At 44.9% G+C, this 27,874-nt stretch overlaps 2 protein-coding genes across 7 annotated transcripts in view; one reads left to right on the forward strand and one right to left on the reverse strand.

Annotated features, from left to right (window-relative positions):
- Positions 1 to 27,874, forward strand: part of fstl5 (follistatin-like 5) — a 661,980-nt gene that overhangs the window by 613,150 nt on the left and 20,956 nt on the right. The window lies entirely within an intron of this gene.
- On the reverse strand, positions 13,571 to 18,592 carry LOC117520749. Its single transcript, XM_034182074.1, has 3 exons — positions 17,017 to 18,592; positions 14,120 to 14,162; positions 13,571 to 13,985 (listed from the first exon to the last, which is right to left on the reverse strand). Exons 1-2 carry the CDS (start codon positions 17,633 to 17,635, stop codon positions 14,155 to 14,157), a joined length of 627 nt encoding a protein of 208 aa, XP_034037965.1. The 5' UTR covers positions 17,636 to 18,592; the 3' UTR covers positions 13,571 to 13,985; positions 14,120 to 14,154.

Below are 27,874 nucleotides of genomic sequence, written 5' to 3' on the forward strand. Positions count from 1 at the left end.
TAAACATGGGAAGCTTATCAGCCTCCAAAGGTCAAAACGCGCTGCTGTTTTCCTCCAGAAAAATGTCTACAGCCTTGGTGAACCATTCGGCTGCCCCTCTTATCTTTCTGCCCTCCCCTTCAGTCTTATGTTGTCAAGGCAACTACAGACATTATGCACACACTGTCAGAAACTGATACAAACTCATCTGACTGATATGAACTCATCTCATCTGCTCACATGACACACGCCCCCGCCCCTCCCCTCCCCCACCCCTACCACCCCCCCACACACACACACACACACACTTGCCTCCACCCTGCCACTCCTCCGCCCTTCACCTCCCAGAAGCTGGTGGTGCAGCACGCTGCTGCGGCTACCTACACCCTCATTGCCTCAATGCGGGCGACGGACTGTTTCAAAGTTTAGCATACATAAACAATCAAATGTATATGTGCAGTTGTTTTCATTTTGATGTTTGCCATAATTACGTTCAACTAGTAATAATTGTGGATTAATTGCTGTATTTTTGTCTGAGGTAATCAGGTGTGAAGAATGAATTGCCCTTTTAGGGATCAATAAAGTTGTTTGAATCTTGAAACTAATCCAAAACTGACATTAAAAAAGGCTCAGCCTTTCTCCTAGCTATTAACTGGAAACACTTGTCTAGTCTGTTAAAAGTGGACAATTTCACATTTCTGTCTGATGCCTCCAGCTCCTTCATATATTCTGTTCTGGTTGACATTTAGGACAAAAGCTAATTATTTCCTGGGTGTTATTTTGGGCCTCCTTCCTCAATGATGTAAAATCTGTATGGTCACAACCTTCTTAAATTTTTGTACTGTTCGATTGTAAAGTTAATTGTGGTGCCAAGAATCTCTCTGAGATGGCTCCCAGGGCCATAGCTGAAATTTTCCATTTTTTAGGGGGGGAGGCGCTTTTGGCTTTGAGACCTAACCCCATCCCATACATATAGATCATTTTCTTACCCCCTCATTTGCACCCCACCCACCACCTTCACTCCATAATGTGACAGAGATGTGTGAAAACCCGTTGAGCTGCCCTCTCCAACAAATATTTAGCAGTCAGCTCCCCTCCATAATTTAACAGACATCTTTTTGCATAATTAATGAAGTGTTTAACTCTTCAGTCACAGTTGTCTACTTTCTGCCTCAAGCCGTCTTACTTGATGTAATCATGCCATAAGTTTAGAGAGCTTCCCCTTTTTGCTCTCTATTTTCCCCAGGAGTTAAAGAATCATGCAGCCTTGATCTTTCCTTTCCTTTCACTATTTTTCCTCTTTTCCAATTTTCTTCCTTTCTTTCTATTTTCCTTTCTTATTTATGGGGGGGAGGGAACCTGCAGCTCCCTCAACAGCTCTTCCAGCTATGGCATTGGCTCCAAAGGAGGAACCTGACTTGGGGAGTTCACAAATTTTGTTCCAACGACCTTGGCTGAATATTTTTTCCTTCAAAATAAGAGCAGGAAGCTCTCTAGGACAGGAGTTGGACTACCAGTATATAGACCCAAGGTTCAATTCCAGGTGTGTGCTTCAAGCTACGTGCTTGTGTTCCAGTCCACTCAGTTGCAAATACAGTGAGGAAAATAAGTATTTGAACTGAGGGAGATTGAGAGTCATCTTGTGTTTCTTCTACTTTCTAATAAACAATCATAACAGTTGTTGTCTTCTACCAAGCTGCTTGCCTGTTGTCCTGTAGTCCATCCCAGCCTTGTGCAGGTCTACACTTTTGTCCCTGGTGTCCTTAGACAGCTCTTTGTTCTTGGCTATGGTGGACAGGTTGGAGTGTGATTGATAGAGTGTGTGAACAGGTGTCTTTTATACAGGTAACAAGTTCAAACAGGTGCAGTTAATACAGGTAAATAGTGCAGAATAAGAGGGCTTCTTAAAGAAAAATTAACAGGTCTGTGTGAGCCAGAATTCTTGCTGGTTGGTAGGTGTTCAAATACTTATTTGCAGCAGTAACATACAAATAAATTATAAAAAAAAAAATCATACATTGTGATTTCTGGATTTTTTTTTTTTTTTAGATTATGTCTCTCACAGTGGACATGCACCTAAGATGAAAATTTCAGACTGCTCCATGATTTCCAAGTTGGAGATCTTGCAAAACCTGTAGGGTGTTCAAATACTTATTTTCCTCACTGTAGGTACCGTGTTTGGCAGGCGAAGTAACCTGTGATGGACTGCCATCACGTCCAGGAGGTGTCATATCTCATATGCTTCATGCTAAGGAATCCAGAGAAGAGCACGGCCCAGTGGTCCTCAGGGCCTTATTTGTTCTTGGTAAAAACAAGAAGGTCTGGTTCCTTAGGTAGGCCCTTAAATATAGCCAATCATTCACCAGTTAACCCCAAAAATATGGTAATTCATCATACAGAAGCATTTACATAAAATTCCACAAAATAAAAATCCATAAAATTCTGGAATGTCCTGGAATCTTTCATGCTGCTGAAGGAGCATTCAGCTTACTCTTGGCCAACTGGTTACCCACTGAAATTATAACATAATGACAAAAACTGAAACAGTCTATCTTGTTTTATTTTAAAATAACTTGTTATAGAAATAAAGTAGACATTCTAACTTACAATATTGTCTGTTAAAAATTCAAAATGTGTAGTTGCAGAAAATGGAGGAAGTTTTTTCCAAGGTGTGTGTAAACTTATGTCCTTTACTGTGAGTAACTGACACAATATGCTTGACTAATGTCAAGAAGAGGCCAAGAGTAAGGAGGAGGTCTGCAGGATTTCAGGATGCTAACAGTCTCCTGCAGAGGAGGAGCGAGCAGTCATGCCTGTCACTGTGTGGTGGTGGTGGTGCTGGTGCCGTGTTACTGGCACAGCTGTAATTAGATCCACTGAGACCTACAGGGAAGATTGCAGGGAAGTGTGGCTGCAATTTTGCAATCTCGAGTTTGAAAATTGCTATCTTTACCAGTGAGACGTCCACCATTTGTGTTGCTCAAATACCAGCTTCCTGAACAGTATTGCAGCTGCAAGACACAGGGATCGTTTACTGTCGTCCATAGGCCTACAATACGAAGTGTATCATCTGAACATAATTGCTGTTACATAGAGATGTTGAAAGCATGTATTTTATGTCTGAATCAGTCTGATGTTGTATACCTCATTTCTTTTAGAAGTACAGGTGTTATCATATGGCTGTAAATTGGAATTAATAATGAAATATAAGCATACTGCAATTAATGGAGGTAATTAATTAATACTTTGTAAATCATAATTAATACTTGAAATGTAGAAAGACCCATAAGAGGTAATGTCACATATTTGACCAGTTGTCAGATAATCAATTTAATTCACTTCAGTTTATTTATATAGCACCAAATTGCAACATACCCCCCCCCCCATCGCTACATGAGTAAGGTTTGAAATGTTACCCACCCCCTAAGCAGGCACACTGGCAACATTGGTTAGGAAAAACAGCCTCAGGTGTTTTTTTTTTTTGTTTGTTTGTTTGTTTGTTTACAGGAAGAAATTTCAAGCAGACTAGCCTCAGTGGAGTGGTCATCTGCTCTCAAACAATGAAATAAAACCAAAGCACAAGAAAGAATTTTTAAACATTTATCAGGACTTACCCTTCTGTTGCCACGACTATTGGTATTATAGTTGTCATGAGAGCCTAGATTGAATGGCAGTTATCACGAGAGGATCTAGCAGTCACATTCCATCAGTTAATGAAAAGGCTGTCATTGGTAACAAGAGGAGCCCCCGGGAGAACTCGGCCTGGGGTAGGGGCGGGGTTAGGGTTGGTGGTAGGGTAGCCTGTGCTCAGTTCATACTTGTGGCCAACTTTATATTGGGCCAACTTCTCCTGTATATATGTGTCATTTTGCTGTTGTCTTTTTTCAACATTCTAAAAATATCACTAGATATTTGTGAAAATCTGTAATGGAAACCCAGCCGTTGTCTATGAACCCATAAACAGGCACCTGCTCTCAAACAGCTTCAGCGTACACCCCACATGCCCCAGTCCCACTCACATCCCCTTTCCTACAGCGAGAAAGTCCATCATCCTGTTGAGTGTATTTCCATGCGGCAGCAGGGGGACTTTAGCTACTATGTGCAGGCAAAAGCTCCATTCTCACTTTCACAGACATGCATCCTGGAAGGTCATGGTCTATGACCTTGATAAACCAGGATGTGAAGACCACAGTTGCTCACATTTGTGTTGTAGTGCACAGTTTGATACCATAGCATGCCAGACTTGCACCATGTGACATGAACATGATCATGTGCAAAAACAATCATAGGATGCCCGTGGTGTAAGTGTAGCACAGGTCTTCCAGAAGACCTCCCATTGATGTTACGGCACGTACAATGTTTTGGGCTCCAGGGAATTGCAAGGCATTACGAAACTGTCAGCATTTGTCACAGAAAAAAGATTTTTTTTTTTTATATCTTGAAAATCGTGGCACATTTTAAAACAACACAACGGCCCAATAATGGAAAATCTCACTTTATCCTGGTCATCCAAGATGTGGACTAGTTTCAAACCATGACCTTCTGGGATGCATATCATGAAAGTCACAACTGGGCATTGGTGAATAGATCTCATGTCAAAAAGTCACCTCCAAGGTCTCAGTGTTCCCTAAAAGGTATAAACACACCATTAAACTCACCTGAACAAGGATAGAATGCTTCTCACAGACAAAAAGACAAAGAAAGCTACTGAGTGTCATTATTGATTGATTACAAATTAGAGCAGGAGATTGATTATGCACTGTTGAATAGGTTTAACAAACTCATTTATATAATTACATACAAAGCTTTTTGTTACATGCGGTCATTAATAATATGAAGCGTTCAGCTGCAGTTGTCATGTAATTTACAGGACATAATTAATATAGTAAGCCCCTTTGGCTGCTCCCTTGTTTTCACTTAGGGTCACCACAGCAAATCCAAGGCAGATTTTTATGCCGGATGTCCTTCCTGACGCAATTCCACATTGCATGGAGAAATGTGGCAGGGATAGGGTTTGAAACGGGAACCTTCTGTACTGAAACCAAGCGCACTAAACACTTGGCCACCACTCCTTACAGTACATAATTAATATATAGTGCATAAAATAGACCGTTCATGGTGTTTGATGTTGCAGTTAATGTGTGTAAATTTTCACAGAACTTATAGAAACGATGACTAAGTAATGATAAAATGTCAAATTTCTTGTTTCATTGTGAAAGACACAATGGCAGTTACAACAGTAGAAAAGACTGAATTTACAAGTTAAAAAAAAAATGTATTTTTAAAAATGAGGAAGTAGTTCAGTCCTGTACTGTAGTGAAGTTTCACAAAAAATATTTTTCATAAATGATACTTTGACATCTGAATGCATAAAAAAGTTGTTGGCCACCTTGACCATTGAGCAGCACAGCAAATCCCAACATGAATTTATGGTAAAATCATTGTCATTAATGATCACTTTAAACCAGAGGCTGGCACGCCGCAGCTCTAGAGTCACATGTGGCTTTTTAGCCCCCCTGCAGAGTCACTCTGTAGCTTTGACAAGGTTCTGTGTCCATATTACTTGAGTGACGGTGTCTCTTAAGTTGAAAATCCCAGAATTCAGAAAGACACTGTGATTGTGATCTAACTGCAGCACCTTTTCAGGCAACCAATCAGTTGAACTACCTTCATAAAAGAGAGAAATGCTGAGAGTAAGACAGAACTTTGGTTTTGGACCGATGCTTTTTTCCTTTTGAGGGAGGGCGAGTAAGGATTCTCTGGCCACTGTGGTCTGTGGTCTGCGGTTGTGAGGCTGTTTGGAGGCACTGCCAGATTCTCTTTGGAGATGGCTTATGGTAGAGAAATGAATATTCAATTCACGGGCAACAGCTCTGGTGGACATTCCTGCAGTCATCATGCCAACTGCACGCTCCCTCAAAACTTGCAACATCTGTAGTATTGTGCTGTGTGATAAAACAGAACATTTCAGAGTGGCCTTTTATTGTGGCCAACCTAAGGCACACCTGGGCAATAACCATGCTGTCTAATCGGCATATTGATGTGCCACACCTGTGAGGTGGGAAGGATTAGCTCGGCAAGGAGAAGTGCTCAATAACACAGATTTAGACAAATTTATGAACAATATTTGAGAGAAATAGGTCATCATCTTATGAAAAATGGGAGTAAAAACAAAAGTGTTGCATGAAAGACGCAGAAACCGGAAGACAATCCGCAAACCAAAAATGAAATGGGGAACCATGAAACATTCCACCTGCTATCGGGAGGAACGTACATTCAGACAGGCATGCACAAAACCACAGCGACGGTTTCATGCACGCTCATGTTCGCGCACACAAACACACTGTGAGCATGAGGACAGTTGCGCACACAGCAGCGGAGGAAAAAAAAACACCACAATTTATAGTACTTAATTCCTGTTAGAAAGTGCGGTTTTAGCCTCCACCGAGATGTACACCCAGAGCGAATGAAATGGCATGGATTACTGTTCTTTCATGTTTTACGTGAATTACCTGATGCATTCATCTCATGAAGAGCTGGCCAGCTCCCGTGTCCTGAAGAGCCGGCTCTCACATTGTGAACACATCAGCAGTGATCTGCTGCAAATGTGATATGTGTTTTACTTATTACAATGTGGGGAAATCCTGTAGTGACACGTGCCTCACGGGGGCATCCTGTGGGGTGATTTCATGCATGGCACCATATTCAGCAGCTTTGCGGTGCACTGATGCAACGGTCAGCTGAAACGATATGTTTTAATTTATTTCCATGTGAGGACATCATGCCAACATCCACACTTCACGCTGTAGTTATGAGACTTCATATCCTACAAGCTAGTACAGGTGGTCCTGAGCTGTGACCACCTGTACTCCCAAGTCAAAGGGGGACACGTCCACCTCTGTCAGCAGACCTTGGCAGGTCACAGAAAAAAAAAGACTCATTCTCTTGTGTTCACGGTCACACCCAGCTGTCAGTCAGTCTGTCGTCAGCTGACAGGCACTGTATGTCCACAGCAAAGAAGCAATCACACAAGAATGAGTTCACGCCTTTACCCATATGGGTTTAATTTAATTTTCACTCTTTCTGTCTGTCATGTAAACTACAGTTTACATGGTGGAAGTGGCATCAGCCGGCCGGCCGGCTTCACACCGTGCCAGCGCTCAGATGCTGGCTGGTCCTCATGAGGGTGGGAGTGCCTGCACACACACAGCAACAAAAGCAGCTGAACACTCCATGTTCTCCAGCTGAGGTGCAATACACAGCGGTCAGCTGGTCCACCACTGGACTCCGTGATCTTCAGCCACAGCTGACAGTGTTGGATTCATGGTGTGTGTGTTGGTAGTGGTGGTGGGAGGGAACACACTCCACAAGCCATTGTTTTGTGTGTGTGTGTGTGTGTGTGTGTGTGTGTGTGGTGGTGGTGGGGGGGGGGGGTCAGCACTGTCGCACCCATGTGTTTTGCTGTGTTACGCCACTTTTGTGTGGCACTTAGACACTATTCACAAACAGCTCGAATGCTGTCTACTATTGTACCAGGTGCGAGAATAGTCCTGCCTTTTCTAAGTGTGCAGCAAGCACTGTTAGATGTTCGTGACACCTGGAATTTGGTCAGCACCTGCCGAGAGGGGGATCAAATGAGCACATGCAGGGCATTCGCTGTTTTTCGACCGCTTGTGTGAGCGAATGGTTGTGGCGACAGGTGTACGAGGCATTCGAGGTGGCTCCGATTTTTCATGAATGGCATGCAATTCCTCCTTTGTGCGCGAGTCGGCTTCAATCATGTTGTGTGTGAATGGGCCCTTAAAAAAGAAAGAGGATGTGATCAGACGTGCCTTACATGGTGTTTAGTACTGGAGGACTGTGCTATAATGCAGCACAGACCCAAAGTGGCCTTTCCCACTCTTTCAGCACCTTGGACAGTGGCGCAGCCTCGAGGCTTGTGTCAAAGGGATGCCATACCACTGCAGTGTCTGAGGGTCTTCGACCTCTACAGGTAGAAGATAGAAGCTGAGGAAAGGCACAAAGTGACATTGACGGTGCTCATACAGGAGCATGAGGTAGCAGAGGTGGTGGTGATCCTCCTTTTATACATACTCCTGACTTGCGTCACACTCTAGTCAGGAGCTCTCGTGCAGACAACCTGCTGCACAATTGTTTTCGTCCCTGAGCTGATGTAGTTGTGTTTAGCTGTGTAGGTGTGACAGTTGATTGCTGTATGTGGCTAAGGAGAAAAGACATGGTATCTCTCTGAAATTAATTTCAGTCATAATAAAACTACAAACTGGCCTATTTTTATACTTATTTTTTAATTATTAGGCTGTAGCTACAGTATGTTTTATTTATTTTAAAGTGGGTGCCATGCATTATGTGTTTACTCATTGTTTTTCATACTTAATAAACAATGAACAAACTGTTTGTAAGTGCACTATGTATGCACTATTATGCCATGAGTTAGACTTTGTGTTCATGGCAAGCTGACATAATGATTATTATAATTACATGCACAAGGTTACAGACCAATTTGAATATCTTCATTACACTGCCATAACTTTGTCATGACTCATGACAGTCAGTTGATACTTCATGATATGACAAATCAAAATGCTACCACTTGACTCAAGGTCAAAGAATATCTTCATTACATTGTCATAATGGGGCCATGACAGTCAGTTTATATGTCATGATATGTTAATGAAAAATCTAAATGCTACCACTTTACTTGATGTCAAAGAATATCTTCATTACATTGTCATAATGGTGTCATGACAGTCAGTTTATCTGTCATGATATGTTAATGACAAATCAGAATGCTACCACTTTACTTGAGGTCAAAGAATATCTTCATTACATTGTCATAATGGTGTCATGACAGTCAGTTGATGCTTCATGATATGTTAATGACAGATCAAAATGCTACCACTTTACTTGAGGTCAAAGAATATCTTCATTACACTGTCATAACTGTGTCATGACAGTCAGTTTAGACATCCTGATATGTTAATGACAACTCAGTTCTGCAATGCATTACTAATTCAGGCAATTACAAGTACTTTTTGTGAACACTACTAAAGTGAAGGCTATTTATCACTTTGCACAGGCTCAGGCTCCCTTCTACTCCAAGAGCTCCCCTTCTACTCCATGAGCCCATCATTGTGGCACGGTGGTTCATTAATGAGCCATTCACTAGCCCAAACATATGCTAATGCAGCATGCAGTCCCCAATCTGCATAGACAAACAGGGTGTGTGGGGTTAGTGTTATCTGATGTATGTGGGTGTATGTGTGACATTTTGATTATAAAAGCAGACATATCTTCAAGTCAAGAAGACAAATATCACAATGGCAGCACGACGGTCAAGCAAGAAATACACTCCTCTAGAAGCCTTAGCTCTTTTGCAAGCACTCCCAGATGTGGACTCATGGAGTAGTGATGAAGATTCCTTCGTTGGTGAATCAGAGTTCATCCCCTCTGATTCCTTCTCTGATGAGGACATGCCAGCACCTACGGATTCAGAGCCGAAACAGCCTCTTCACACGAGACTTGCACATAAGTGGACTAAAAGACTAATAATTATTACAGAGGAGGACGATGAAGAGAAGCCTTCATCTGTGAAAGGAAAGTCTTCCCAATTCAGAAAAGGTAAACAGCATGCTGAAGACAAACCACGGTACCAAAAATGCAGGCGCACTGGAGAAAAGTCTTCTTCATCCCAGACGTGCAAGCGCACTGAACAGAAGTCCCAGAAAAGCAAGGATGCAAGTGAAAACTCCAAGGTATTTGCATTTTGCTTTTATATTGTAGCATTGTCTGTGTTCACGTCTTTCTGTTTATGGTTTTATTTATATATGCTCCTAAATGCAAAAGAATTCTTCCCTTTTGGGCAATAGATGTTTCATCTTGTCTCATGTTATCTTTAGGCAGGACCTTATGAAATAGCGAGAGATGGAAGTGTTTGGGTTCAGTGACAAATTAAGGACTTCAGCACCGTTCAGCCAAGGCAGACAACCCAGACATCAGTCAGCAATGCAGGGCTGATGGAGATTGAAAGACGCAAAGTGACTCGTCGCTTGCAAAGCTTCCTTTGTCTATTTGACATCAGCATGCTGAGGACCATCATAGACTGCACAGTACACAAAGCCCGCAAAACAAACCCTGACTGGAGCACAAGTGTCTACGAGCTGATGGCATTCATCGCTGTTTTATTCTTCAGAGGAGTGATTGGCAGAACCGGTGCCATGCGTGACTGCTGGTCAGAATTCTTCGGCATTCCGGAAATCATGTCCACAATGTCCCGAGACTGATATGAAGAGTTGATGCGCTATTTACTCTTCGATATCAAGGACACCCGTTTGGAACGCATGCAGACGGACAAATTTGCTGCCATTTCAGACATTTGGGGGCACTTTGTTCAGAACTGTCTGTTGTCGTACAACCAAGGGCAACACATAACAGTTGATGAACAGTTATTTCCAACAAAGGTCTGATGTCCTTTTCTGCAACAAACCGGACAGGTTTGGAATAAAGTTTTGGATTGCAGAAGACTTGGACACTAAGTACATGTGCAATGCCATTGCTTACTTAGGAAAAGACCCCAGCCGTGCCATAGGAGAGCAACTTGCAGACAATGTTGTGACAAGGCTTATGGAACCCTTTTTGGACAGAGGCAGAACTGTCACTGTGGACAATTTTTTCACATCGTTGTCTCTGACAAACAGGCTTCTACAATGCAACACAACTCTGCTTGGCACAATAAACAAAATTCAACATGAAGTTCCAGAGCAGGTAAAACACCAGAGAATGTGAGGAGTTTTCAACATGGGTGTTCACTTCTGACAGTGCCCTGCTAACAGTTTAAGCAGCTAAAAAGAAGAAAAATGTGTGTCTTCTCAGCACGCTGCATAAGAAAGTGGAGCTTGAAGAAGATTTGCGGCGAAAACCAAATGTAATCATAGACTACAACCATTTGAAATGTGGTGTTGATGTGCTGGATCAAAAATTGCGTGCTTACACAATGTTCACAGGAACACGGAGATGGCCTATAGCTGTCTTCTACAACATCCTGGACATTGCTGCTGCTAATGCACATGTACTGTACAAGGCATGTATAGGATCAAAGGAGTCGAGGTGAAAGTTCCAGCATAAGCTTGCAATTGAACTGAGAAATAGACACATGCAGGAACACGCACTGGAAAGAGAGACAGAGAGGAGGCACTATGTGAAATGAGAAGAGTTTCTGAAGGGAAAACAACAACTTGCCAAGGGCGTCAGAGTTGCAACAGAAATCGCAGTACAGAGAAATGTGCCATTTGCCACAAGTACACATGTCGGAAATGTAGGAAAGGATCTCCATTTGTGTGTAAAAATTGATAAAAAACTAAAACAAACAAAAAAACAGAACACTGTACACAGGAACTCACAATTTGTTGACTGTGTTCACAAATTGTTTATCAATGTGATTTCTCTTGAATATTTTTTACGTGTGAAATAAACGTTGTTTTTTCACTGAAGTCCTTTGGTTGGTCTATCCTTCAATTTAGGCAAGGGATGCCCAACCCTGGTCCTCAAGACCTGTTTTCCTACATGTCTCCCTCTTTCAACACATTCTGAGTGAGGCAAGGGAGCAGGTACTGATCTAATTTGCAGCTCAAAGGAACCAGTCAATAGGGTGATCACCACAACACTAATTTGAGAGGGGAGGAGGGCCTTGCAGCAGCGGCAGAAAGTTCCAGGCATTCTAGTGTTATGTTTCATAAAGTATTTGTTAAGGTAGACAAAACCCTAAAATGTCACAAATTCCTTTTCAGTGCAGAAATCAGACCAAAATCACTACAAGTAAAGCCATGAGATGTTGATACAGAAGTAAGTATTTGCAGAACTGTACAGAAATAAAATCAATGTACATATGTTCACACTTACATATGTTATAAAAGAATAAAGTGCCAAAAATGTGACATTAAAACTTAGCCGCACAGTTGCAAATCTTGTGTAGGCTACATAAAAACTCAAAATATTATTAAACAAAAATATTTTATCAGCACAAATACTTGTAAACATAACTCTGAAATACTTTTCAAAGGCAACGGTATCTTAGTGCAAATGTTTCTATCGTAAATACAACTCTGAAATACTTTCTGAAACCAGTGAACAGTCAACAGTATAATCATCATTACTTTATCTTTAAAGGCAGTAGCGTTCCATTAGACTTCTAGTCTTTAATCAGCTGTCCTACCTCTGGAGCCTCTGTTATTGCAAATGCACACTGCGCTGCAAGCAGAGAGCTTAACCTGACTGTTGTATTTTTTAAGACTTCCCTATATTTGCTATGTGCAGTGATTGACAGCTCTTTGATGGGGGCTGTCATCACGATGGTGTTCCAGTCCACTCAGTAGCACATAAGCACTCCAGCCATTGTCACATCTCTCCTGATGAGTTTGAGCAGATATCGGTACCGGGCCAACCACCTGATTTGGACTTTGGGCTGGAATAGAAAGTATTTTAGTAGACCTGCATTGAAATAAATGTGGTCAGATGTCAGAAAGAAATAGCTGATATGTATTTATAAGACCCTTATGAATGCAGTAAAGTAAATCTGCAAGCCCAAATTTGTAATTCAGCGGAGAAATCTTCATTTAAAAATGACAAATTAGCAGCTAAAATTTGGCCCTCGGCGAAAACTGTTTGTACATCCGGGTCATTGCAGTGACATCCGGCAAAAGATGGAGTGCTCCCGCCTTCAGTCCGATCCCGCATTGAAATTGATTTTATCTGTTAGTAATGTTACTGTTATACACGTCCTGGTTTCAGCATCCAAAAGTAAGCTGCAATGAATGTGAGATACAGCTCTGCAAGCTCAGATCAGCGGGGACATCGACAGCGGGCGACATTCTTCCCCGACGCCTCGCTCTCTGCCTCCGCTGCACTTACTGAGTCTGCGTGCTCGGTAAAAACCGAAGCAGGCCACTCACATCGCTCCCGTGACTGCTGTGCAGCCGGCACCACCTCCCTGTCTACTGAATGGAGGTGCAGCCAACTTGGCAAAAGTCCAGAGACTATGCTCGCTGTTTTGATGTGGAGCGGCCGGTGACATCTGTTGCTGCAAGGACAGACTTTCCGCAGTGCTGCACGTCTCAGTAATCAGAGCCGCAGAGCTCTGTGGCCACCGAGAGAGGTTTATATCTTTTTAATGACTTGGATTCTTTGTGGGTCACGCCTCCGTACCCCGCAACGGTAACACCGGAGGCGAAAGACAGTAGATTTTCAATGCGACACCACTCAATCAAACAGGCGTATGAAAAAGTCCCCCAAAATAATTTTCAAGCACAAATAAAATAAATGTGTACTCACCACAAGACAATATGAAGTTTTAAAAAAAGTAGATCCTTCCATATAAGACAAGAAAAAGGTGCAGATGCAAACTGACTTAAATCCACAAATTACAGTTGGCGCGTGCAATGCATGCTGGGATAGGGTCTTTTCCCTGATGTCTCGGCAGCATCCCGGATGTGCTGACAGTTTTGCGGAGGGCTAAATTTTAGCTGTAAATTTGTCATTTTTAAATGAAGATTTCTCTGTTGAATGACAGATCTGGGCTTGCAGATTTACTTTACTACATTCAGAAGGATCTTATGTGTAAATATGTCATTTTTTGGTCCAAAGATCTGACTGCATTTATTTCAGTGCACTTTAAACACCAATTATGAAGGTCAAAATAAAGACACATAACATAATTAACACATGCAAATAAAATAGGAAAAATGTTAGTAACAGTTTTACTCCTCTGACAGTCCTCCTCATTTTTCTGTGACTTTTTCCCCTTTTTCCCCTTTTCCCACTTCATCCTGTTTTTGGACTTCCTCTTCTTCTTGTCATCATCTGATGACAGTGATGATGAGCAATACTCAGATGACTCAGATGAGCATTCTAATGCTGTGTCAGAGGAAAGACTTATTGCATTTCTGGAATACTTTTTAGAGTGGGTGTCCTTTTTAAGAACTGTAAAAACAAATCTGAAAGATAAGATAATTGATTAAAACACTAGAATAGACTCACTTTGCTGTATAATTGTGATCTTAGAGCAAATAGATAAATACACACAAGGACAACACATACAGTAAATTTTAATGTAGTGAAAAAGATTTACCTGATGCCAGCTGCTTCTTCAGAAAGTCTCATTCTTTATACCCCTGTCACACATAGCCAGAATCACACAGAATGGCGTCAGAATGTTGGGGGGAGCAGGGGGAGCACACTTGCATGAAATGCTTATATGTATGTACAGATCTGTTCACATGGCAGTCGGACAGCGAGGTCTGATCGCACACAGCACGGGGAGGTGCATGTCAGCTGATCATACCATACTGACAGCTGGATGACACAGAATCCACCACCAGGACAGTTATATAAATAATTACGACAATACTTACATACACAATAACAAATAATGAAAATAAATGACCACATAACACAGAGAGTGACACGTTGGTCTGGGTGCTGAATGGGCAGGGGGCGTGGCTGCTCACAGGTGTAAAGATCTCTGCTCCTGGACATCCCAGCTTGAGAACACGTTCCATGTTTGAAAGGCCATGAACATACAGCATTCAATTGTGAGGTGCGTGTCTCTGCCTACTGTCCTTACGTAGAAATATTGCGTCGGTCACTGCCTCCACTCCAGTCGGGTTATTTATTTATTTATTTTTTTTTTAACCGTTTGTTTGCTCTTTGTTTTGTTGGTGATATAAAGTCAGTTGGAAAACTTTGCTCCTACTGAATGCGGTGCTTTTGAAAAGAACACAGTGAACAAGGCTGATATATTATTTCCCTGTTTTCTATCACTGGATGTTTGCATGAATCACCAAGTTCACACAGTTCATTAAAACAAGAAAAAGTCTTACAGACCACTTACACACATTCACATATGTCAGGACTGGACGAGGGCAGGACACAAATGCAGGCTCGACAAAAGGAAATATACTTAAAGGGTGGTTTATTCAGGCTTGGGATCGATAACAGCAAGGCAGTCCACGGAGCAAAAGTACTTGACAAGGATTAAGCTGAAGACGTGGTCCAAAGAACAAGCAAGGTCAAAACATGAGCAAACAGGTATGTCAGAGCAGAGGCAAAAAAAAACAGGATCCAGAACACAAAACAGAGTCCAAAAACAAGGCTTGGCAAAACAAGAACGAAACAAGAGGCTGGTACGTGAGTGTATCAACGAACGAGCGGGGAAGAAGTGAACAGACGCAGGTTAAATAGGGACAGGTGTTAATCAGGAAATGAGGTGCACATGGAGGAGGAAAGGCCTGGAAAGGGGGGGCGTGGTCAGGTGACAGCTAAGAGGCCAATGATGCAGAAGGGCGGTGACAAATGGGCAAGAGAATGACAGATCAAGGGGCGTGGCTGACTGAGAGGACAAAGTGCAGGTGCGGAACTGAGAGTGCAGTGATCCGGAAAAGACTGTGGAAACAATGAGAGACTGACAAGCAGGAGCAAGAGAAAGGTGATCAGATACAAACATGACAATAAAAGATAGTACAAAGAAAACCATGAACACCACCCTAACTTGATCAAAACTGAAAAGCATACAAGAACGTGATAAGTAGAATCATGGGAAATAATACAATAAACCTACTTAGAACAGACAGAAGAAACTAGAATGGAACTAAAACATAGCTGTAAAGTAACAAAGAAAGAAAGTGACAAAGCAATATGAGAACATTGAATAAACGTGATGAGGCAATAACAAAACAAGACTAAAACATAACTGAGGTGAAAAGTAACAAAGGAAGAAAGTGACAAAGCAAAAATCAGAACATGGAAAAAAAAAACCCACATGAAGAAAAAGGCAATTAACAAAACGAGGCTGATGCCAAAGGAACAGAACTAAATGAAGAAGGGCCATATGGGCTGAAGCCTGGAAACGGCCGGGACATGACAGTACCCCCACCCCCAAGCGGGTGCCCCCGGGCACCTGCCCAGGAACCCGACACCGGGAGGGCGGCAGGGGGAACAGGACGGAGGACAGAATGAGAGAGGAGAGCCACAAGAGGGCCGAAAAAAAACAAAACCCCAGGGATGTCTGACAACAGACCCCAGCAAAACAGGCAGAGGAAACGTGGAATAACAATACCCGGGCAGGCGGTCGAGGGACCCAAAACTGGGCATAGCCAAGGCAGGAAAGAGGCCCCCAGGCGGGCGACAATACGGCTCAACAAAGAGCCTGGGCACGTGACACACACCCGGGTCGTGAGTTACCATGAGGTCAGGGGAGTGGACCCGTGGAGAAACGGGCGTGGAGACATCAGGAACTCGGCCTTGGGACAAACCGGCCCCTAGAGTGGTTCCCAAAGAACAATCGGGGCCAGGTTTAGGACGAATAGCTCCAAAGCAGTGGTGTACAGAAAACAACCTCCTCAGGAGGAGTCCCACCGTGCATAGAAGCCACTGGGCAAAAGGGAGTAGAGCTAAGCCACACGCAAAACAGAGGGCGTTCACATTCCAGGTACTGTAACACAAGACATTTAGGTGCTTACACACTACCTTACAACAATGACAAAAACAAGACAGAAAAGAGCCCTCATACAGTAAATAAAAGTTCATGAACAAAACCCCAAAAAAGCAAAAAATCCCCATAAACGAGCAAAAGTGCAGACAGAAAACAAACAAAACCAGACCAACACAAGTACCAACCAGAAAACCCTGTATTTGCTCAGGGTGCCGAATGTATTGCACAAGAAGGTTAATCAAAGTCTGTGGATAATTGGCATGGCCAGAAGTACTTGGAGACGTGAGAGAGAATTTTAACAGGCGTGAGATGGAAAATGTTTCCATGAACCCACAACCGCCCCCTGGGGAGACCCCTAAGAACAAAATAATTTTACCCAACAGCCAGGTCATGACGCTCTGAAACTGTGAGTCAAGGTCAGACATGGTCCACCCCAGGAGTAGGCGTGGGGCTTTGAACCAACAAAGCACAGAGGTAAACAATGTGAGTACAAAATAGACCCGCAACAAATACAGTTCAAGCAAAATGTCACTAACCATCTCCAGGTTTGCGTCCTCGATCGTCATCTTCTGTGCCGACAGTGAAGCTGGAGCAGGATGAGGAGGCGCAGGAGGGGAAGGTTCCGACGGCATGCGTGCGAACGACGCACCGTCTGGCCTTGAGACTGGTTGTGGTGCGGCGTGCGCTGGAACAGGTGCTGGCGCGGTGCGCGCAAAGTCCAATGCAGCCGTGGGCGTGGAGTCTGGAGCAGTCGCTGGTGCCGCAGGTGCGGAGATTGCTCCAGTCGCTGGCGCATTGCGCATGGAGACCGGGCCGGCTGGAAGCGTCGCAGGTGTCGCTGGCGTGGAGACTGGAGCAGCCACTGGTGCAGCTGGCGTGGAGTCTGGAGCAACCGCTGGAGTGATGCGCACAGAGACTGGTTCGGCGGGAGGTGCCGCAGGTGCGGAGATCGCTCCAGTCGCTGGTGCAGTGCGCATGGAGACCGGGCCGGCTGGAAGCGTCGCTGGTGCCGCTGGCGTGGAGACTGGAGCAGCTGCAGGTGCGAAGCGCACGGTCTTCGGTGGCACAGGCGCGCAGGGCTGTCGAGGAGCTGGAACAGGAGGAAGGCTGAGAACAGCCGTTGTCGTGGCCCGGAGACGTTGGGAAGTCGGGCATGAGGAGGCCGGCTCCGCTTCGGTCCGAAGCGAGCGTGTGGAAGCCACGTGAGTCCTTCGTGGTGCGGACTGAGGTGGTGCTCGTGAAGGGGCTTGCATGGGTGTTGAGCGTGGCCGTGGTCCCGGTGTCTTCGGTTTTGCAGGTGCAGCCGGTTCTTTTCCTGATGCACACCAGGCTGCGTCTGATATCGTTATGTGCCGTGGTGCGGTCGAACAGGCTGCGGTGATGTCTGATTCAAACATGAACTCTATCGGATCTTCGATACATGGCGGAAGAAGGCCCTGCTTAAACTGAGCCTTTATGTTCTCAAGGTCAGGAAAGGAGCGAACCACGTCAGGCTCGGCTTGTAACAGCTGATCAAGGTCCGACAGAACGCGACGTCGGTTCTGTGGACTCAGATTGTCATGGTATTTATAAAACAAGTCCTGTATCTTGAACAATACGTTTACCGAGTCCTGTACTACAAACTGCTCTGACTCCGATGAATTGTCTTCGTCATCGTCATCACAATCGCTCCATTCAGCTTCGTCATCGACAGGCAGGGGCTGTGAACACGGGTGGGCCTCTGGATGTTTTATCCAGTCAGGAAGTTTAGTGCCAGAAAAAATCGTGTCCAGGTCCTGCAGATCAGGGAAGCGTTCATAAAGCCATTCATTGGCTTCCACGATTTCCCATGCCTGCTCAAGATAATCAAATTTCTCTTTTGGAGAGAAACAGTCACGAAAACAAATAAAAAAAAATTGAAGGTCATCAAAAAATCCTCTTGATTGTATCAGCGTCTTGATTCCTGGCGACCGGATTCGAGCCCGCTGCGTCCATGTCTGGCTCGTTCGTTCTGTCAGGACTGGACGAGGGCAGGACACAAATGCAGGCTCGACAAAAGGAAATATACTTAAAGGGTGGTTTATTCAGGCTTGGGATCGATAACAGCAAGGCAGTCCACGGAGCAAAAGTACTTGACAAGGATTAAGCTGAAGACGTGGTCCAAAGAACAAGCAAGGTCAAAACATGAGCCAACAGGTATGTCAGAGCAGAGGCAAAAAAAAACAGGATCCAGAACACAAAACAGAGTCCAAAAACAAGGCTTGGCAAAACAAGAACGAAACAAGAGGCTGGTACGTGAGTGTATCAACGAATGAGCGGGGAACAAGTGAACAGACACAGGTTAAATAGGGACAGGTGTTAATCAGGAAATGAGGTGCACATGGAGGAGGAAAGGCCTGGAAAGGGGGGCGTGGTCAGGTGACAGCTAAGAGGCCAGTGATGCAGAAGGGCGGTGACAAATGGGCAAGAGAATGACAGATGAAGGGGCGTGGCTGACTGAGAGGACAAAGTGCAGGTGTGGAACTGAGAGTGCAGTGATCCGGAAAAGACTGTGGAAACAATGAGAGACTGACAAGCAGGAGCAAGAGAAAGGTGATCAGATACAAACATGACAATAAAAGATAATACAAAGAAAACCATGAACACCACCCTAACTTGATCAAAACTGAAAAGCATACAAGAATGTGATAAGTAGAATCATGGGAAATAATACAATAAACCTACTTAGAACAGACAGAAGAAACTAGAATGGAACTAAAACATAGCTGTAAAGTAACAAAGAAAGAAAGTGACAAAGCAATATGAGAACATTGAATAAACGTGATAAAAGAGGCAATAACAAAACAAGACTAAAACATAACTGAGGTGAAAAGTAACAAAGGAAGAAAGTGACAAAGCAAAAATCAGAACATGGAAAAAAAAACCCCACATGAAGAAAAAGGTAACTAACAAAACGAGGCTGATGCCAAAGGAACAGAACTAAATGAAGAAGGGCCATAGGGGCTGAAGCCTGGAAACGGCCGGGACATGACAACATATAGCTGAACACACAAAGTAGCCTATATTAAAATGTTTTTGTATATGGCTGCATGTAGTATCTGACACTTTCTCACTGCAGTACATAAAAAAATGGTCAGTCGAACAACCTCTCTCTCTCCCTCTCACACAGTCACTTAGTCACACACACACAGACACACATGCACACACATTCTCACACACACACACACACACACACACACACACACACACACACACACACACACACACACACACACACACACACACACACACCTTAATCAATATTGTTTAACTTTGTGTGGAAAAAAAATGTCAAGAAAGTTAGGTAGTACAAATAAATAAATAATTGCAAAAAAAAATCACAGTTTGATCATAAAATTAAATAAAAGAAAGTTGTGTTGAGTATGACAACTCTTGTTCATGCATACTTAGTAGTTTATAATTTCTTCTACAATGAATGTCAATTCTGAGGCTGTTCTGTTATTCATTCATACACTTAAGAATATTCATGTTCTGACAGATACAGATAATTTAGATGGTTGAACAGATACAGATACAGATAGTGGTGTACTCGCTCATTCCTACTCATTAGCATAAAATACACATCTATTTTGTGCTGGCCTTGCTGGCGGCGTAGCGACCACTTGTTTCTTGTTGCTATAAAATGTCCACTCTGATTGAAGATGAATTGCAGCTTGTCACTTTGCCTCTGGCTCTTGTAGCTTATGTCACCAAAGGGTCCAAATTTTTCTAGCCATATTGTGCAGCCCTTTAAATTAAACCATTATCTCTCCATCATTTAGCCATCTAAGTTGTCATCTTAAAATTATTGTGCACAGAAAACTTAAGCTATATATCAGAATTCAGATTTAGCTTTATATTTGAGCAAGACAGTAGGGGAAACATTTATATTAAATGCTGCTTTGAACCCACAGAGTCAGAGTTCTGTTGGGAGGAATGCAGCATTGATTAGTCGATTTAGCAGCATGAGCAGTGTCTGAACACTGGCCTACATTCAGGAATTGTTTAATGACCAGGGATTCCCTCAGCAGTGAGTACAGGGCAAGCAGGAACTTCAGTGGGGGCTGTCATTCATTAAAGCCATTGACTCACAATCAGCAAACTGCACGCCAGCAAAAAAAAAAAACAAACAGGCTTTTTTATTTATTCTATTTATTCACCGTCTACACTACCCTACAGCTCGAGGTTTCCAACCCTATTTTTCACAAATTTCTAATCATGCCACAAACTGCCTTTTGGCAAAACAAGCCAAGCGAGATGTTGATTCACTGTTTATGAGCTGGAAGATTGGTGAACAAGAATTGTTGTGTTCTGGCTGTCTTTCACTGTGCAACATTCATTATTTGCTCTATGCATGAGTTTTGCCTTCAGGACTTTTAACTGAGCTGCTCCGGGTTTAAGTGTTTGGTTCTATTCAGTTGCAAACTAGAAATAATAACATGATAAAATGCACAATATCTTCACCTCATGCTGCAAAAAAATAAAAATACAAAAAGGCCTTTAATGCATTAATCACTGCCACAAGTGATAAATGACGAGTTTTACTGAGCACACTGTGGGTCTGTGAATGCAGCAGCTTAGCTATGTTCACACATCTCAGAGAGACCAAACAATGTCCCATTATTAATGTATTGTAAGTCTAGTTGTAGCTATTTTTATTGCAGGATGAATGCACCACTGACCTTTAGCTCTAAAGCATGTTGCCAGTAAACTCTCAGTTTTTTGTTTTTTTTTTTTCTTTCCTTTCACAGTGTTGAAACCAGGCAGCACAGTGGCTTAGTAGTTAGCAGTGTTGCCTCACAGCAAGAAGGTCAAGGGATTGATTCCCACCTATGGAGTTTGCATGTTCTCCCTGTGTTCATGTGGGTTCCCTTCGGGTGCTCCGGCTTCCTCCCACATCCAAAGACATGAAGCTTAGGTGGATTGAAAACTTGAAATTATCCATAGATGTGTATGCGGGAGTGAATGTGTTTGTCTGTCTTCATGTGGTCCTGTGACAGACTGGCGTCCTGCCCAGGGTGGACCCTGCCTCACATCCTGTGACTGCTGGGATAGACTCCAGGCCCCCATGACCCAATCTTGGATAAGTGCTTGAGTGTTGAAAGCAAACTGTTTGTCATCTGTTTGACAGAGCACAGGGGTCAGATTTGGCTGAACACAACATACTTTTCCATGTTTGAAATAAGGATTCACATTCTAAATGAATTCTCTCTAAAATGCTAATCTGCTGTCGAGTTTATTTTTAACACAAGGGATAAGTAGATCAAGAACTAGGCCGTTTATTATCAGTGGGCTTCCTGTGCATTTAAATTTAGAACCTTAGCTCTGGATGTGATGAGGGTTAATCAATACATTTGTGGCAGTAGGTAGAAGAAGTCAACTTTTTGAAAACCTAACTGCCATGTAGTCACTCCTACGTTTATAGATTCAGTACTTCTTTGCAGAAGATGGATTGTTTGGCCTCCAGGAAGTGGTCCATAGCATCAGTGGCATCATGGGGAAAAACATGGTGATCACTGAGCACTGATTTATGTTCTCATTTGCAGTCACAAATTGCTGAAGAAATGCTGCAGGATGTGCTTTAAAAGCTGACAAGGTTGTTTCTTGATATGTTGACCTGTGTCTGAGCCACCTCTGTTTGAGTTCCATGAGATCTGGGAGTCAATGAGGTGGTGTCTTTGTCATTTGGCTGTTTGAAGTTTCCTTTGGATAAACTGGCAGTTAATTTTTTGTAGTCTCCATTTCTATGGCAATATAATGCTCTGCTATAGTTGATCTACCAAGATGATTGTCAGGATCTTGAATCTCACTGAAGGCCTCCTATGTGCTCATGATAAGGAAAGGGGAACCTCTGCAGAGCACAATGTGGTGGGTGTTACAACACACTTAAACATCATCAAACTCGGCCATGTTTCCACAGCATCCACAAAAAACTGGGTGGACACACTAAGAACTTGTACAACATAAAAGGAACACCATGGAAACAGAAAAGGACTTTGATGTGATTTCCATGGACATGGAAGACATGGTCAGACTTTGGAATGTTTGAGCAATATGTAGCGAGTACATGGTCAAATCAGGACACAGTAAGAATGTATTAAGGCCACAAACAGGAAGTTAGATTAAGTGGAGTGAATGTGGAAGTGAGGTCAAAGGTAAAGCACCAGAAATGATGTAGTTTGGAAGAAAACACAGGGAATAATAATATATGGAGAATAATACCAGAACTAGAACAACACAAAGATCAGAGTTAAATGACAAAATGTTATAACACCCCTATTCCACATTGCTCCATTCTACTACAGTCACCCACGATCCAAAACAAGTGTAAAAACGGGATGAAATGTCTTACTCTGGCTTGCATCCTAACAGGCTGAATTATAAAGTGCAGATCTGGCAACCCGCCCAAAAATGAAAGTAAGGAGCTGTGCCTGACTGTGCCCTCAGCCAGATCTGCAACAAATGCTGCTTCTGCTTCAAAGTTTTACCCCGATGATGCACAATCAAACAAGTTTTAAAGACATTCAAACATGACTGAAGTTGTTAAGACTGCGAATATCCAGAAGTTACCACGTAGCAGTGACAATTTTGCAAATCGGGATGAATTTTTTAACAGTTCAAAAATTTGGCCCAGATTTCAAAACTGGTGCGATGATGGCTGTAACCAGGGTTCTAGTCACGGTGGCCGGCGATGGACGGCCCCGTCCGGTACTGGAAATTTCCGCCTGGCTCTCTGGGTCAAATTTGCTTTGCCGCCCAGCACAGAATTTCTGAAAAATTAACTAATATGTTGCTGAAAATGTACCAATCTGTTCATATTTCAAGCTTATAGAGTCATAGTTTTGCCATTTTAAACCAATAATTAAAGTAATAAGAAATATATTTCTCATTTTCTTCGTATCAAATCACAAACAGTAGAGATCAGAGAGTCAGCGCATTCTGTGGCCACAGAGCTGTGAAGAGCAGCTGGAAACAGCATCTCTGCTCTGAGCTGACGGAAAAAAAGTCACCGTCATTAATCCAGGGGTCCTTCTGTATCTGTATCTGAAGATACATTCAGAATTTTGGTTTATTTTACAGCTAAAAAGGCTTTGTGTTTCCAAAAAGCTCAGAGTTTGAAAAACAGCAGATGTGAGAGAGAGAGAGAGAGGGAGGAGGAGGAAGAGAGAGAGAGAGAGAGAGAGAGAGAGAGAGAGAGAGAGAGAGAGAGGAGGAAGAGAGAGAGAGAGAGAGAGGAGGAGGAGGAAGAGAGAGAGAGAGAGAGAGAGAGAGAGAGAGAGAGAGAGAGAGAGAGGAGGAGGAAGAGAGAGAGAGAGAGAGAGAGAGAGAGAGGGAGAGGAGGAAGAGAGAGAGAGAGAGAGAGAGAGAGAGAGAGAGAGGGAGGAGGAGGAAGAGAGAGAGAGAGAGAGAGAGAGGAGGAGGAAGAGAGAGAGAGATAGAGAGAGAGAGAGAGAGAGAGAGAGAGAGAGAGGAGGAGAAGGGGTGGAGAGGAGGAGCTCTAGGGGCACAGCTTCAGTGAAAGGAAAGTGAAACTTATGCATGGTATACACATAGACGGTTTTGTTGGCGGGTAGTACGTAGACCGAAGTTCGCTGTAGTTCCAGCTGTTTTCACGGTGGAAAGGGGCGGAGCATTTCACCGGCGTTTTGACCACCGTACTAGGCGCAAATACGTGGATAAAACACCGCTACATCCACCGAATAAAGCAGCGTTTTGACACCGTAGCATCCAGCACACGTCAGGGAACGGGGTTAATACCCAGTTCTATCCTTTACAATCGCAGGTTAAGACGTGCGTGAGAATGGCAGTGTTCTGCTGCCGCCGATAATGCCCTGTGTACCACTGGATTTATCCAGGCAAATCCTGCGTTACTCCAGGAACTTTTGCATATAGGCACCGCCCCCAGAGTATAATAGGCTGAAGCAGCAGGAATACATGCCTCTGTCACTGCAGGGGGAGGGAGATACTCAGCCTTTTCTTCTCCTTTCCTTTTCCCCTCCTCAACGTGTTGCTCCGTCTCCACCACAGGGCTACCCTCTGCTTCTGAACCAGACCTCTTGGTAAGTCCTTGCCGCTGCCAATTTTCTTTTAGGAGGCATACTGGAGCTTCTCTGCAAAAATATCTGGAGCTGGCCGCGAGTGAGCGAGTGCATGCAGCGCGCTAGCGTTTTTATACTGACCGCCGCCTGTCGGCTGTTTGGAATGCCGTTAACCGGGAGGTGGCATTTAGAACGGCGTACTGTCCGCTAGCGCCGCCGTTTTGTCTGCCTCTGTCGCTGGTTAAAACGCCTTTGAGGACGCCGATGTGGGCTAAATCGCCGTTTTACACGCCGTTGATTAGGGATACAATGCTGGCCGCCAATTACGGCAGTGTAAACTGCGGCACTACAGGAAGGGGCAGGATGAAACGGCGATTAAAAAGTATCAAGCGCCGTTGTTCACGTTGTCTCCGTCTTCACACGAATTCTCCGGGAGCGCTCCTGGAATTATTCGTCATGTTGAATAATTTTTTCAACGATTCCCGGTAAAGCCGGAACTAAGCCACGCCCCCTAGTGCCGGCGTTAACAACGGCGTGTGATCCTTAAGACGGCCAAAAACTCTTCCGAGACGCTTCCGGGAGCTCTTACCGTCTATGTGTAAACGGGACTTTATTCACAAAGTTTTTCATTTAAAACAGCAGGTTTGACAAATCAGTCAAACCTGCTGCCAGTCAAAACAAAGCTGCCAGGATGACAGAAAAACTGCCTGCTTCACTGGATTAAAAGCTACTGTGTGTCATTTTTGAAGAAGAGATTAAATCTATGTCCCTTAAATACTAATATGTTTTCAACATTTTCATCCATCCATCCATCCATTTTCTTCCGCTTTATCCAGAGTCGGGTCGCGGGGGCAGCAGCTCAAGCAAAGCCGCCCAGACCTCCCGATCCACACACACCTCCCCCAGCTCCTCTGGGGGAACCCCAAGGCATTCCCAAGCCAGCCGAGAGATGTAGTCCTTCCAGCGTGTCCTGGGTCTTCCCCGGGGCCTCCTCCCAGTGGGACATGCCCGGAACACCTCTGCAGCGAGGCGTCCAGGGGGCATCTGGAAAAGATGCCCGAGCCACCTCAACTGACTCCTTTCGATGTAGAGGAGCAGCGGCTCGACTTCGAGCTCCTCCCGAGTGACCAAGCTCCTCACCCTATCTCTAAGGGAGCGCCCAGCCACCCTGCGGAGGAAACTCATCTTGGCCGCTTGTACTCGCGATCTCGTTCTTTCGGTCATGAGCCAAATCTCATGACCATAGGTGAGGATCGGAATGTAGATCGATCGGTAAATCAAGAGCTTTGCCCCCCTACTCAGCTCTCTCTTCACCACGACGGTCCGATACAGCGACCGCATCACTGCAGATGCTGCACCGATCCGTCTATCGATCTCACGCTCCATCCGTCCCTCACTCGTGAACAAGATACTTAAACTCCTCCACTTGAGGCAAGGACACTCCACTGACCTGAAGAGGGCAAAGCACCTTTGTCCGGTCGAGAACCATGGCCTCGGATTTGGAGGTGCTGATTTTCATCCCGGACGCCTCACACTCAGCTGGAAACCGCCCCAGTGCACGCTGAAGGTCCTGATTTGACGAAGCCAACAGAACCACATCGTCCGCAAACAGCAGAGACGAGATTCTGTGGTTCCCAAACCAGACCCCCTCTACACCCTGGCTGTGCCTAGAAATTCTGTCCATAAAAATAATGAACAGAACCAGTGACAAAGGGCAGCCCTGGCGGAGGCCAACGTGCACTGGAAACAGGTTTGACTTACTACCGGCAATGCGAACCAAGCTCCTGCTGCGGTCGTACAGGGACCGGATAGCCCTTAGCAAAGGACCCCGTACTCCCAGAGCACTCCCCACAGGGTGCCCCGAGGAACGCCTTCTCCAGATCCACAAAACACATGTGGACTGGTTGGGCAAACTCCCATGAACCCTCGAGCACCCGATGGAGCATGTAGAGCTGGTCCAGTGTCCCGCGACCAGGACGAAAACCACACTGCTCCTCCTCAATCCAAGGTTCGACCAGCCAAGACAGCCCCACAACATCCAGAGACTTAAGGTACTCAGGACGGACTTCATCCACCCCAGGAGCCTTGCCACCGAGGAGCTTTCTAACCACCTCGGTGACTTCGGCCTGGGTAATGGATGAGTCCGCCTCTGAGTCCCCAGTCTCTGCTTCCTCTTCGGAAGACGTGACGGTGGGATTGAGGAGATCCTCGAAGTACTCCTTCCACTGCCCGACAACATCCCCAGTCAGGGTCAACAGCTCCCCACCCGCACCGTAAACAGTGCTGGTGGAGAGCTGCTTCTGCCTCCTGAGGCGTCGGACGGTTTGCCAGAATCATTTCGAGGCCAACCGATAGTCCACCTCCATAGCCTCCCCAAACTCCTCCCAGACCCGAGTTTTTGCCTCTGCCAATGCACGGGCTGCGGCACGCTTGGCCTGCCGGTACCTGTCAGCTGCCTCTGGGGTCCCACCTACCAACAAAGATAAGTAGGACTCCTTCTTCAGCTTGACGGCATCCCTTACTTCTGGTGTCCACCACCGGGTTCGGGGATTGCCGCCGCAACAGGAACCAGAGACCTTGCGAGCAGCCGCATCGACAATGGAGGTGGAGAACATGGTCCACTCGGACTCCATGTCTCCAACCTCCCCTGGGATCTGGGAGAAGCTCTCCCGGAGGTGGGAGTTGAAGACCTCGCTGACAGAGGGTTCCGCCAGTCATTCCCAGCAGACCCTCACGATACGTTTGGGCCTGCCAGGTCTGACCGGCTTCCTACCCTCCCAGTGGATCCAACTCACCACCAGGTGGTGATCAGTCGACAGCTCTGCCCCTTTCTTCACTCGAGTGTCCGAGACACGTGGCCGAAGGTCAGATGATATGACTACAAAGTCGATCATCGACCTCCGGCTCAGGGTGTCCTGGTGCCACGTGCACTTATGGACACCCTTGTGCTCGAACATGGTGTTCGTGATGGACAAACTGTGACTAGCACAGAAGTCCAACAACTGAACACCACTCGGGTTCAGATCGGGGAGGCTGTGCTTCCCAATCACACCCCTCCAGGTCTCACTGTCACCGCCCACGTGGGCGTTGAAATCCCCCAGGAGAACAATGGAGTCCCCAGTCGGAGCGCTATCTAGTACCCCTCCCAGGGACTCCAGGAAGGTCGGGCACTCTGCACTGCTGCTCGGCCCGTAGGCCGAGACAACGGTGAGAGACCTGTCCCCAACCCGAAGGCGTAGGGACGCGACCCTCTCGTTCACCGGAGTGAACTCCAACACTTGGCGACTGAGCTGGAGAGCAATAAGCAATGCGACCCCAGCTCTCCGCCTCTCCCCGT

This window comes from Thalassophryne amazonica, chromosome 11, assembly GCF_902500255.1.
Source record: "Thalassophryne amazonica chromosome 11, fThaAma1.1, whole genome shotgun sequence".
Classification (NCBI taxonomy): Eukaryota; Metazoa; Chordata; class Actinopteri; order Batrachoidiformes; family Batrachoididae; genus Thalassophryne; species Thalassophryne amazonica.